Source organism: Callithrix jacchus, chromosome 2 (assembly GCF_049354715.1).
Source record: "Callithrix jacchus isolate 240 chromosome 2, calJac240_pri, whole genome shotgun sequence".
Classification (NCBI taxonomy): domain Eukaryota; kingdom Metazoa; phylum Chordata; class Mammalia; order Primates; family Cebidae; genus Callithrix; species Callithrix jacchus.
In genome coordinates, this window is record NC_133503.1 from 194,433,072 (window position 1) to 194,445,829 (window position 12,758).

Here is a 12,758-nt window from a genome sequence, read left to right on the forward strand (position 1 = left end):
AAGATAATCATGTCATAATTCCTCTGCTCACTCATCAAATTTTTCACAGGATGCCTTTAATGGGTTCACACAAATGTTCTAAAATTAAGGGCAAGCTCTAGGATGTGTGTCCACAGTATCTTAATCCTTCCTGCCAATGCCATTAACTCAAATAAGGAAGACAGTTTTGAGATGAGAAAAACTCACGGCCACCCAAAAGGTCTTTTTGTGTGTCTCTTGCAGGAGTCCTCTGGAACCTCTCCTCATGTGATGCACTCAAAATGCCAATCATCCAGGATGCCCTGGCAGTACTGACCAACGCAGTGATTATCCCTCACTCAGGCTGGGAAAATTCGCCTCTTCAGGATGATCGGAAAATACAGCTGCATTCATCACAGGTGCTGCGTAACGCCACCGGGTGCCTAAGGTCAGTCCTGTGTCACGAGTGCCTCCTCCCACCATCTTCCCCTGGCCAGACACTGTCTCTTTCCATAACTTTAATGGCTCTTTTGCTGAGGACCCGACCATTCCGAAAAGATGAATGTTGATGCGGCAATGGAATATAAGAAGTTAGTAAAAGATATTTCTAACCTGGTAATAAAGTCATGTAGGTATTTCTCTCTCCCTAGTCAATGTTAGACTTATTTCACACGATTTCTTAGGTCTAAGGTGAATAACAAACATTTTTATTCCAACCAAAAATAAGTCGTTTTCTTTGGCCGAAAACAATAGTTCTCAGTACCTTCACATTATATCACGCATATGGAACAGCCAGGCGGGCTGACCGGTTGGGCAGAGTCCATAATAGATACAGAGGGATGTGGTTAAGTGTCACAAGTAACTATTTAAAAAAAAATATTCTCCTTTTAAAAATTCTCTGTTTGACTAAGAATCTACAATTCTTAGAAATAGCTCTTTAATAAGGCCTGTTGTATTAAATGGTTTTTTAAAATAGTAAAAGCAGCAAATGTGTTGTAATTCTCTCCTGATGCATTTTCACAAAAATTACCCATGCTTCAGGAATCTACTGAGATTTCTTAGAATCAACTTTATGTCTTGTTTAATTTCTGCTCTTAGGAAGGAGAGTAGTTATCAAGATGTAATTCTTCTAAACTTTAGAAACTGTGCTCCCGAGGGTGTTGTATTTTGTACCAAAGTTGGAAATCTCTGCTGGGTGATGTTGATGGGATAGTGGCAAAAGGGGTGATTAAAAATACCTGGCTGAATAATCTATATTTCAAAAGTAAAACATACAGGATTGCTTTGGTTGGAATGGTTCAAAGCTGCCATTTCTCCTATAGTTGATCAGTTTCTAGGTATAACAACCGGTCTGTACTGAGAAGGAACAAAATCACCTCAGTTGCATTAATAATCATCATCTCATGAATATTCATCACAATGCTCTCAACCTCCAGTCCTGAGAGGGGAGGTGTGTGTTTGTGTGAATGTGTGTGCACAGAGCAAGATAAGAGCCTGCCCCCCTAATATCTACATGCATTCATCGGCAGGAATGGGAATCCTCTGACAATTCTGCTTTTCATCCAAGTCACAAAATCATGAACATCTGACATGATTTATCTGGATAGGTGCTACCATATGCCAAATATACAGTTCTCTGAAACCCCCTACTGAGGCATCCATTTCATAACCCCTTAAATTCTGTTTTCCATTAGAAAACTTCTGTCCAACCAGAAGAAGTATAACTCCTCCAAAGCTAAAATTGTAGGCACTTCTGAACTCTCATGCCTGACTTTTTTTTCTATTTCACTTATTTATAATTATTTAAAAGTGTTTTTCCCTTCCTAGCATTCCCTACTTTTAGAGTCCCAGGGTCCCTAGTGAAGACTGCAGAAGTGCCTCAGAAGCAATTATAGTCAATAAGGACCTGGCTAGCTCTGTCCATTAAAATGCTCTCTGATTAATATAATAGCGTAAGTATGTCTTCCTTATCTTTGAAAGGATGTAGGCCACCACCTTTATGAAAGTACATTTGACTTCCTTTGGTAAAAAGTAGATGAAGAAGATAGACCAGTGTAGGCTCACGGGTCCCCTTTATACATCATCAGGCTGAGTTTAGGGTCTGGGTTGTGATGCCAGAGCAGTTTAGTGAGACGAGAAAGACTCCACATCCTTCTCTATTCACACATACAGAAGCTCAACATTTGCTGCTGCTTCTGCTGCTGGCCAGGAGTGACCACATAATAAGAAGCAAAAAGTGATGCCATTTGGCTTAGTTTGTCATATCGACATCTGTGACGCCAGAACAGTCACAGATGTCCAGATCATGATAGAAGACTTCAGATTTTAGTATGCAAGTATATGTACACTTTTCATTTTTCCAACAAAGCCGAGATATTTTTTCAGATTAAAGAAATGACCTCCTGTGCTGCTTCTGCCACGCAGCAGTTTTACCCCAGGAGCTTTTGCTGACCACCTGCCAGAAGGAGCTAGGGAGGCTGAGATAGGGCAGCCTCTGCCCCTGCAGAAAGCCATAACTGAGTGGAAGAAATGGCACTCACCCAGTGAGCCTCAGCACAACAGCCTAATGGCATTTTAGTGTTATGATCATGGCAGTACAGGAGGAAAAACTGGCGAAGAAATGGCTGACAGCCAGGCATGGTCCAAAAAAGGCTTAAAGGATCAGGTGAGATTGTGCTACACATAGAGAGGATGCAACGGGGAAGCATCATGGTGGGTAGAAGTAGCCAGCACTCTGTACAGTGCTGAAAGGACTCTAGGGAGGCTTGAGATGCACCGTCAATAGAGACTAGATTTTTTAATAAAATTAAAGCAAGTGTTATTATTCATAAAATCTGTCTTCCAGGGGCCTGAAAATTCCACTTTAGATACATTGTTGATTCTCATATGCATCCTAAGCTCAGTGAGCTCATGCGTAGTAAGTCGTGAAGCCAGGACTTGAGCTACATTCTGACTCTGGTTTCAGACCATTCCCACCCTACCACACAGAGAGGACATACAAAGTTATGAGATAGGAGACTGCTGACAGATCTGTGCTTAAAACAATACACAACCGCCACCAACTGCTGACAGGGCAATGCTTTCCTTTCTGTTGGTTCCTTAAATTTGCTCCCAGAAATAAATGTAGTGGCACCCATGTGGCCAACATCATTGGGCTTTTAAATGCCAGTTGTCTTCTCCCTCTCTCTTCTTTCTTACTTGAAATTCTTTCCTGCTAGGGCCTATGGAGTGTGTAGGTACCTTGGACAGCGCTAGCCACTCAGCCCAGTGCAAGTCTCTTCTCTTGACCTCCGCCTTTAATCTTCCTGTAGACAACTGAGCTATGGGTGCCTTTTTGTGTTTTAAGATAAGACTGTATTTTAAGGCATTTTCTAGATGATAATGTTGACATCGTTTTTCCAGGACTCAGACTCCTTTCTTCTTTTGCCATGACCTTAAGATAAGTTAATATTTTTAGTTTACTTCTGTAGCTGTTGTTTCAGAGATATATAAAGAAAATAAAACTCTTTTTCCTAGAATACTATTTCCTAAACTAGTATAGCTTGGAAGTCCAGCAGAAGGAGTATGTGGAAGGTAAAACTAAATTCATCAGGTCATATTATTGAAAATCGTTACTCTTGATTTTTGTTCCTAGCAGGATTCAGTCTTATTTATGTTATTTCAGGGTGGGAGCCAAAGTTAAGAATTTAAGGAATTACTATTTTGAAAGAGGTCACCTTTTCATTTTTTGGAAAAAAATCTACGAATGCAAATTATATTGCTCTTAAATGTCCAAAAGCTTATTAAAGATAAATTTAAGTCAGTAAAATAAGCCTAAGTCTTAGCCAGAATCTGACAAGCTGACACTATTCTATCTTTAGACAATTTCATGCAGGCTTAATAGGCTCTGCCCAGTTTCAGGCTTTCCTTTAGGCAGCGAATATTGTACCAATATCAGTGGCTGTCTCCCCTTCATGACCCAACCCCACCCTGTTCCCTACCACCTCCAGGTACCAGGCTAGTGAAGGAGGCACCTTCACAGAAAACATTCGAAAGAGAAGAGACACTTGCTTTGCCTGCTTTAGAAAGGAATGGAAAATCTTCATGGGAAGATATATCATGTTGACATAGCAAAAATTTAAGCACATATGAAATATAAAATGAAAAGTTAATGCTCTTAGTCCTCTTTTGTTTAAAATTCATTTGGGGACAAGAAATGGAATTTTTAAAAAGCAGACCTGTCTGTGTGTTCCTGGAGTATCTATCTGTCACTGAGGAAAAAGGATAGAAATGGGGGAAAAAATCTCTTAAATTTGTTGGAGGCTTGAGTTGGTAAGAATGATGGCAGCTAGATTGTGGGACTCCAGGAGGATGGGGAGGAAGGATGCGGGGGCTAGAACTATGGGTGATCAGAAGGGAAGGGCTTCATCTCTACACTCTGCCTCTGCTACCTCTTCCTCACACCCCCCACCACCCCATCCCAGGCACACTAACACTCCCCTTCTTCATTTCTTTTCCATTTTCTAGTTGTTCCTTTTGCTCCAATTCTGCCAGATTCAAGATCAATTTTTAACAACAACAACAAAAAAATAACATTTTAAAATATGATCCCAAACAAATGTGGCAAAATGTTGGAGAAGCTTAGGAGGTAAGAATAAGTGAGGTTATTTTGTTAGTCTTCTCTGCTTTGTTTTATGACTAAGGAGTCCGTCAGGGAAATGAATTTCATAGAGTGAGGTTCAGACCTTGAAACAGATTCAGTTTCGCACTCACTGTTGTTTCCTTGCACATTGTGTGATCAGATCCCTCTTAGCCTGTGGCTGCTGTAACTATCACCTACAACCAAAAACATATATTGAGGGACCATGGCCTGAACACTAACCAGGGAACATTGAGCTGGTTCCACCCTGGACAAGCTCATGTTGGCGGAAGTCACTGTGGTGTGTTGAATAAATGTTCCCCCAAAATTCCTATTCACCCAAAACCTCATAATGTGACCTTATTTGGAAATAGGGTCATTGCAGATATAATTAGTTAATGAAGATCAGGTCATATTGGATAAGGCTGGGTCCTAAAGCCAATGAATGTCATCTTATAAAAAGAGACATACACACAGAGAGACACACAGGGAAGAAGGCCTTGTGAAGACAGAGGCAGAGATTGCAGTGTCACAGCCACAAGTCAGGGGAAAACTAAGCATTGCTGCAACACCAGGAGCTAGGAAGAGGCAGGGAAGGATTTTTCCCGAGAGCCTTCAGAGAGAGCACAGCCCTGCTGGCACCTTGATTTTGGATTTCTGGCCTCCAGAACTGTGAGATAATACATTTCTGTTGTTTAAAGCCACCCAGTTTGTGGCACTCTGTTCTGACAGCCCTAAGAATCCATTATGGTCACTCCAATAAGAAAACAACCAAGGGCCTGCTAAGCTAGGAAGCCAGGGAGCCACCTGAGGACACAGTGCTGAGAAGAGGAGGCAGACAACTCAGAGACGCTGCCTGTCCCCACACACTGAACAAACAACCCAGATCAGAGATGTTTCTCTGTTTTTGTTTCTGTGTGTTCTGCTCTCATTTGTGAGCCAACCTTTCCCTTTCCTCCCGATGTTGAACTAGCTTCTGAGCAGCGCATGTATTTTTCTGATACTAGGGGATGTGACATGATATCAGTATCATTTAAGGATGTTGACTCTAGCAGCCGTGTACAGACCTGATGCTTTCTGGATTTTCTGTGAAACATGACTGCATTTCCCATTTAAAGTATCACTGATCAATATCCTAAAGATCCCATTGTGCCCGTTATCATCATTTCAGGGTGAACTGTGGGTAAAAGCCTGCAGAGCATTCTTTTTTACCTTTTAATCTAGCAGCTAGTTCAATAAAACAACTGTGATCTGCCCTCCTACATAGTCGCATTGCATTTAGTCGTGGGCACTTAGGACTTTGTCCCCAGCTGAAGTATGTTCATAAGGCTAGCTTGCTAACTTGCACAGCTCATTTCCTGGTGCCGCTGAGTCGTTTATTTATTATTATTCTGTTCCCACTTCAGCATCTTGTCCTGAAGGACAACAATATGCAACCCTAATTTTTTACATCTACCTTTGTATACATAAGAATGTTATTAAGCCCGTCAAAGTATCTGCACTGTGCCTTTGCTTACAATTATAATTAAACTCAGACCCTCAATTAGTCATTTTAACCCATATAATGGATGAGCGCTTGGTCCCGTGGTGCCTCTAATTCTTGAGTGACCTTGAAAAAAGCCCCTTCACAAAGTAATGTTAATGATAATCACACTCTGGCTGCAAAGCTCCAAGAACATTTATTTTATGTGGTTTACTCTTTCATTAGCCACAGGTAAGAAGAGGAGTTATTGTTGTTTTTATGTTAAGTTCAGTTGGCTGCCAATATTATTCATCTGTTAAAAAAATCTTTTTGAAAAAGTATTTTTGAAGTGTTGTATCATGAGCCCCAAACAAGCTCACCCCAGTCTTGGCATGAAGGGCATGTGTCTACTGAATTCTGCACTCCTTTTTTCTTCTTCTTTTTTTTCCCCCTTTTTCTTTTCTTTTTTTTTTTTTTTTTTTTTTTTTTGAGAGGAGTCTTGCTCTGTCGCCCAGGCTGGAGTCCAGTGGTGTAATCTTGGCTCACTGCAGTCTCCGCCTCCCAGCTCCAAGCGGTTCTCCTGCCTCAGCCTTCCGAGTGGCTGGGATTACAGGTATGTACCACCATGCCCAGCTAATTTTTGTATTTTTAGTAGAGATGGGGTTTCACCATGTTGGCCAGGCTGGTCTTGAACTCCTGACCTCAAGTGATCCTCCCACCTCAACCTCCCAAAGTGCTGGGATTACAGGCATGAGTCAATGCACCCAGGATGAATTCAGCAGTCTTTTTTCTCAGAGTAAACAGTTTATGTATGTATGTATGTATGTATGTATGTATGTATGTATGTATTTATTTATTTATTTATTTATTTATATTAGACTTTAAGTTCTGGGGTACATGTGTAGATCCTGCAGGTTTGTTGCATAGGTATATGCATCCCTTGGTGGTTTGCTGCATCCATCCCCTTGTCATCTGCATTAGGTATTTCTCCTGTTATCCCTCCCTAATCCCCCCCACCCCCTTCTATCCCTCCCCTAGCCCTGCACCCACTGACATGCCCCCATGTGTGATGTTCCCCATGTGTTCTCCTTGTTCAACACCCACCTATGAGTGAGAACATGCAGTGTTTGGTTTTCTGTTCTTGTGTCAGTTTGCTGAGAATGATGGTTTCCAGCTTCATCCATGTCCCTGCAAAGGACATGAACTCATCCTTTTTTATGGCTGCATAGTGTTCCATGGTGTATATATGCCACATTTTCTTTATCCAGTCTGTCTTTGATGGGCTTTTGGGTTGGTTCCAAGTCTTTGCTATTGTGAACAGTGCCGCAATAAACATACGTGTCAAAAGAAGACATTTTTGCAGCCAACAAACATGAAAAAAAGCTCATTGTCACTGGTTATTAGAATTCAGCACTCTTAATCCAGGTTCTTGAAAAGGGGAAGGATTCTTTGTGGACATGGGAACAGATGAGACAGTTACCACTCACCCTACTCTACCCCATTTTCCCACACCTGGTCCAAGAGCAGAGGAAGCTCCTGGCCAGGCAGCTCTCTCCTGATCAGTGTGTCTAGCAGAGATGTGACATGGTTTTATCGAGTCAGGCTCAACAGTGATGGTCCTTTTAATGGGAGGGGACAGAGTTCAGTGGGGTGGATAGGAGTAAGGTGACCTTGGGAACTCCTCAGAAAGGACAGTTAGCTGCCCATCTCAGCAGCTCCACCAGTGACGAGGACTTAGGTCTGTGTTGCTGGTGCAACCCCACCACATCCAGATCACTTCCTCCCACCCAGTCAGAAAGAGGTGTGCTTTCTAGAGCCATGCATGGCTTGACAACAGGAATCTGTTCTGAGAAATGCATCTTGAATCAATTTCATTCTTATACAAACACCCTAAGCACTATGGGGTGCACTTACAGAAACCTAGATGATTAAGCTTGTGACACACCCTAGGCTGTGTGCTATGTCTGTTACTCCTAGGCTATAGGCCTGTGTAGCATGACACTGTCCTGAGTACTGTAGACAGTTATAACACAAATGGTAAGCGTGTGTCTATCTAAACATATCCATACATAGAAAGGGTAATACTTAGCATTTAGTTGCAAAATTAGAAGAATCCATGGAGTTTGCATTTAAATTCCTGCATAATATCATTAAGATAAGATAGCCTGATGCATCTAGATCCACATTATATGCCCCAGATCAGACAAATTGGGATATGTTTCCCTAATTAATGCCCCAGAAGACAACATTTCTTTGTTCAATATCTCCGTGTCTGAGTTACCTCTCTCTTACTAACACATTCTTTCTTTATATATGAAAGCTTTTTACTTGAAACTGGCTTAAAGTTTGTATCTTGTAGCCCTTGAGCTTTTCATCTCTTCAGGATTTTGCATGTGCCCTTTTTTTTCCATTAGGAAAAGTTTGAAAAACCTTTATTTTTCATTTCTTTCAGAAGGCCTTTCTTCCTCAAAAGGACTATCATTATCCAAAGTTCTTCCGGCATTTTCGTTCCATTAAATAGTAATGGGGATAATTTCTTCCCAAACACGGTTATATTTTCCTAAGCTGTAAATACTGAGAGTATAATGATTTCTCCTTAAACATAAAGGATTAATATAAAATCCCCCATCTTGCTATTCCCTTTTAAAGTTTTCATCACTTATTTCTGCAAAGTTTGATCTACTTAGTTATAAAACTTTGAACGCTCCAACTGTAACTTGTTTTAAATTATGTATCCTATAGTTCAGTTGCAAATATGGGCTTCTTTTAAAAGGACAAGCAAATATTTAATTTTATCTTTTCAATGTGAATGAAGAGTCATTCTTTCTATGAAGACATGAATATTTGGATTTTTCCATTAGTACAAACAAATTGCTCACTTTAAAAGAAATTCAGTGGGGAGGGGACTCAAGATGGCGCTGTGAGAACAACCCAGGATTGGAGCCCGCGTTGAATTCGCAAACGGTGAGTCAGTGCTGCATTTCCAGACTGATCTTTGTTGCCCACAGAACGGGGAAACTCCCAAGTATAAAAAGACACGGGACGCCAGGCAGTAGGTCTGCCTGGCGAAGCCGGCAGCCGGGGCGGCGGCGGCCGGCCCTACCCAGCAATCCCCACAGGGCGCGCTTGTCCGGGTGCCTTGTTGAACCGGCAACCTGAGACTTGAGAGGGCTGGACTTGAGACTGAACGAGACTTGCACAGTAGCCCAGCCCAGGGGATTGCAGGGACAGATCGCTTGGGATACCCAGTGGGACGAACAAAACCGCGATTTCAAACTATCCCGGGCAGACGGTCCGAGACGCTCTGTGGGGGAGGGGCGTCCACCACTACGGAGGCAACCTGCCCCAACTGATATACACGCCCACTGCTGAGGCAGCCAGCCGTTGCCGAGGCAACCCGCCCCAACTGAGATACACGCCCACTGCTGACGCAGCCTGCCGTTGCTGAGGCAACACGCTACAACGAAGAGACTCCGCCGCAGGGCGGGGCGGAGACCACAGCAGAGCCGGCAGGAACAGCGCGAATCACACAACAGCAGGGCGGAGCCTCGGCAGCCAAACAGTGGCTAGTCTGCCTTCTAGCTGCGCAGGACACCTGATCGGACATCCAAAAATAAAGCCCAAACCCCTCAACACAGAGCATTTGAGAAAAAAAAAAAAAGGGTTTTTTAATGAGCTCTGTTGCAGCAGAATCAAACATAGCAGCCTAACAGCCCTGAATGAACAACAGAGTGCACAGGTCAGCAATTAAACCCCTATAAAGTACAAACTGTCTCCTCAAGCAGCTCCCTGACCCCTCTATATCCAAAAGACTGTCATTAGGCAGGCATCATCCTGGGACAAAGAGAGCAGAAAAAGAAACTGGTAGCATCCCTCGCTGTGCCACGGCTACTAGAGGTGCACCCCAGACAAGCAGGGTCTGGAGCGGACCTCAACAGTCGTACAGCGAAGGGGCTAGACTGGTAGAAGGAAAACCAAGCAACAGAAATACTTCATCATCAACATTCTGGGTGTCCACTCAGAGACCCAAACAAAAAGTCAGCAACTACGCAGACGACCAGCGGACAAATCCACAAAGATGGGAAGAAACCAGCGCAAAAAGGAGGAAAACACCCGAAACCAGAACACATCGCCTCCTAGAAAGGACCAAAACTCCTCACCAGCAAGGGAACAAAGCTGGACGGAGAATGACTGTGACGAAATGACGGAATTAGACTTCAGAAGATGGATAATGAGAAACTTTTGTGAGCTAAAAGATCATGTATTAAATCAATGCAAAGAAACAAAGAACCTTGAAAAAAGATTTGAAAAAAGATTCGAGGAAATGATAACAAGAATGGATACCTTAGAGAGGAATATGAATGAATTAAAGGATCTGAAAAACACAATACGAGAACTTCGCGAAGCAAACGCAAGTTTCAATAGCCGAATTGACCAAGCAGAAGAAAGAATATCTGAAGTCGAAGACCAACTCAATGAAATAAAACGAGAAACCAAGATCAGAGAAAAAAGCACAAAAAGGAATGAACAAAGTCTCCAAGAAATGTGGGACTATGTGAAAAGACCTAACCTACGTTTGATAGGTGTACCAGAAGGGGACGAAGAGAATGAATCCCAGCTGGAAAATACTCTTCAGGACATCATCCAGGAAAATTTCCCCCACCTAGCAAGACAAGCCAACACTCAATTGCAGGAAATACAGAGAACACCACAAAGATATTCCGCAAGAAGAGCAACCCCAAGGCACATAATCGTCAGATTCAACAGGGTTGAAATAAAGGAGAGAATACTAAGGGCAGCCAGAGAGAAAGGTCGGGTCACCCACAAAGGGAAGCCCATCAGACTCACAGCAGATCTCTCGGCAGAAACACTACAAGCCAGAAGAGAGTGGGGGCCAATATTCAACATCCTTAAAGAAAAGAACTTTCAACCCAGAATTTCATATCCAGCCAAACTGAGCTTCAGAAGTGAAGGAAGAATAAAATCCTTTGCGAACAAGCAAGTACTCAGAGATTTTGTCACCACCAGGCCTGCTTTACAAGAGCTCCTAAAAGAGGCACTACACATAGAAAGGATCAATCAGTACCAGCCATTCCAAAATCACACTGAATGCTAAAGAGCTTCAACATAATGAAGAATCTACAACAACTAACAGGCAAAACAGCCACTTAGAATCAAAATGGCAGTATCAAATTCACACATAACAATATTAACCCTAAATGTAAATGGACTAAATGCACCAATCAAAAGACACAGACTGGCAAATTGGATAAAAATCCAAAACCCATCAGTGTGCTGTATCCAGGAAACCCATCTCACATGCAAGGATACACAAAGGCTCAAAATAAAGGGATGGAGGAAGATTTACCAAGCTAATGGAAAGCAAAAAAAAGCAGGAGTTGCAATTCTCATCTCTGATAAAATAGACTTTAAAGCAACAAAGATCAAAAGAGACAAAGAAGGCCATTACATAATGGTAAAAGGATCGATACAACAAGAAGAGCTAACGATCCTAAACATATATGGACCCAACACAGGAGCACCAAGATACATAAGGCAAGTTCTTAATGACTTACAGAAGGACTTAGACTCCCACACAATAATAGTGGGAGACTTTAACACTCCACTGTCAATACTAGACAGATCAACCAGACAGAAAATCAACAAGGATACCCAGGACTTGAACTCAGACCTGGAGCAAGCAAACCTGGTGGACATTTACAGAACTCTCCACCCCAAATCCACAGAATACACATTCTTCTCAGCACCACATCACACCTACTCTAAAATTGACCACATAATTGGAAGTAAAGCACTGCTCAACAAATGCAAAACAACTGAAATCATAACAAACAGCCTCTCAGACCATAGTGCAATCAAGTTAGAACTCAGAATTCAGAAACCGACCCAGAACCGCACAGCTTCATGGAAACTGAACAACTGGCTCTTGAATGTTGACTGGGTAAACAACGAAATGAAGGCAGAAATAAAGAAGTTCTTCGAAACCAATGAGAATGAAGACACAATGTGCCAGAACCTCTGGGACACATTTAAAGCAGTCTCTAGAGGAAAGTATATAGCAATAAGTGCCCATATGAGGAGAATGGAGAGATCCAAAATTGACACCCTATTGTCAAAATTGAAAGAGCTAGAGGAGCAAGATCAAAAAAACTCAAAACCCAGCAGAAGACAAGAAATTACTAAGATCAGAGCTGAGCTGAAGGAGATTGAGACACGAAAAACCCTTCAAAAAATCAATAAATCCAAGAGCTGGTTTTTTGAAAAGATCAACAAAATAGACAGACCACTAGCCAGATTGATTAAAAAGAAAAGAGAGAACAACCAAATAGAGGCAATAAAAAATGATAAAGGGGAAATCACCACAGATTCCACAGAAATTCAAACCATCATCAGAGAATATTACAAACAACTCTATGCACATAAACTAGTAAACCTGGAAGAAATGGATAAATTCCTGGACTCCTGTGTTCTCCCAAGCCTAAACCAGGAGGAAGCTGAAACTATGAATAGACCAATAACAAGGTCTGAAGTTGAGGCAGCAATAAAGAGCCTACCTCACAAAAAAAGCCCAGGTCCAGATGGGTTCACAGCCGAATTCTACCAGACTCACAAGGAGGAGCTGGTACCATTCCTTCTAAAACTATTTCAAACAATCCAAAAAGAGGGAATCCTTCCCAAATCATTTTATGAGACCAACAT

The 12,758-nt window shown here is 42.1% G+C and overlaps 1 protein-coding gene across 26 annotated transcripts in view; it reads left to right on the forward strand.

The window, feature by feature from the left end:
- CTNND2 (catenin delta 2) overlaps positions 1–12,758 on the forward strand; it is a 967,235-nt gene that overhangs the window by 770,025 nt on the left and 184,452 nt on the right. For all 26 annotated transcript variants that reach the window (XM_035292306.3, XM_035292310.3, XM_017969987.4 and 23 more), the window contains one exon: positions 223–406. In XM_035292306.3, the coding sequence (XP_035148197.2) occupies positions 223–406 (184 nt within the window). The remainder of the gene's footprint in view (positions 1–222; positions 407–12,758) is intronic.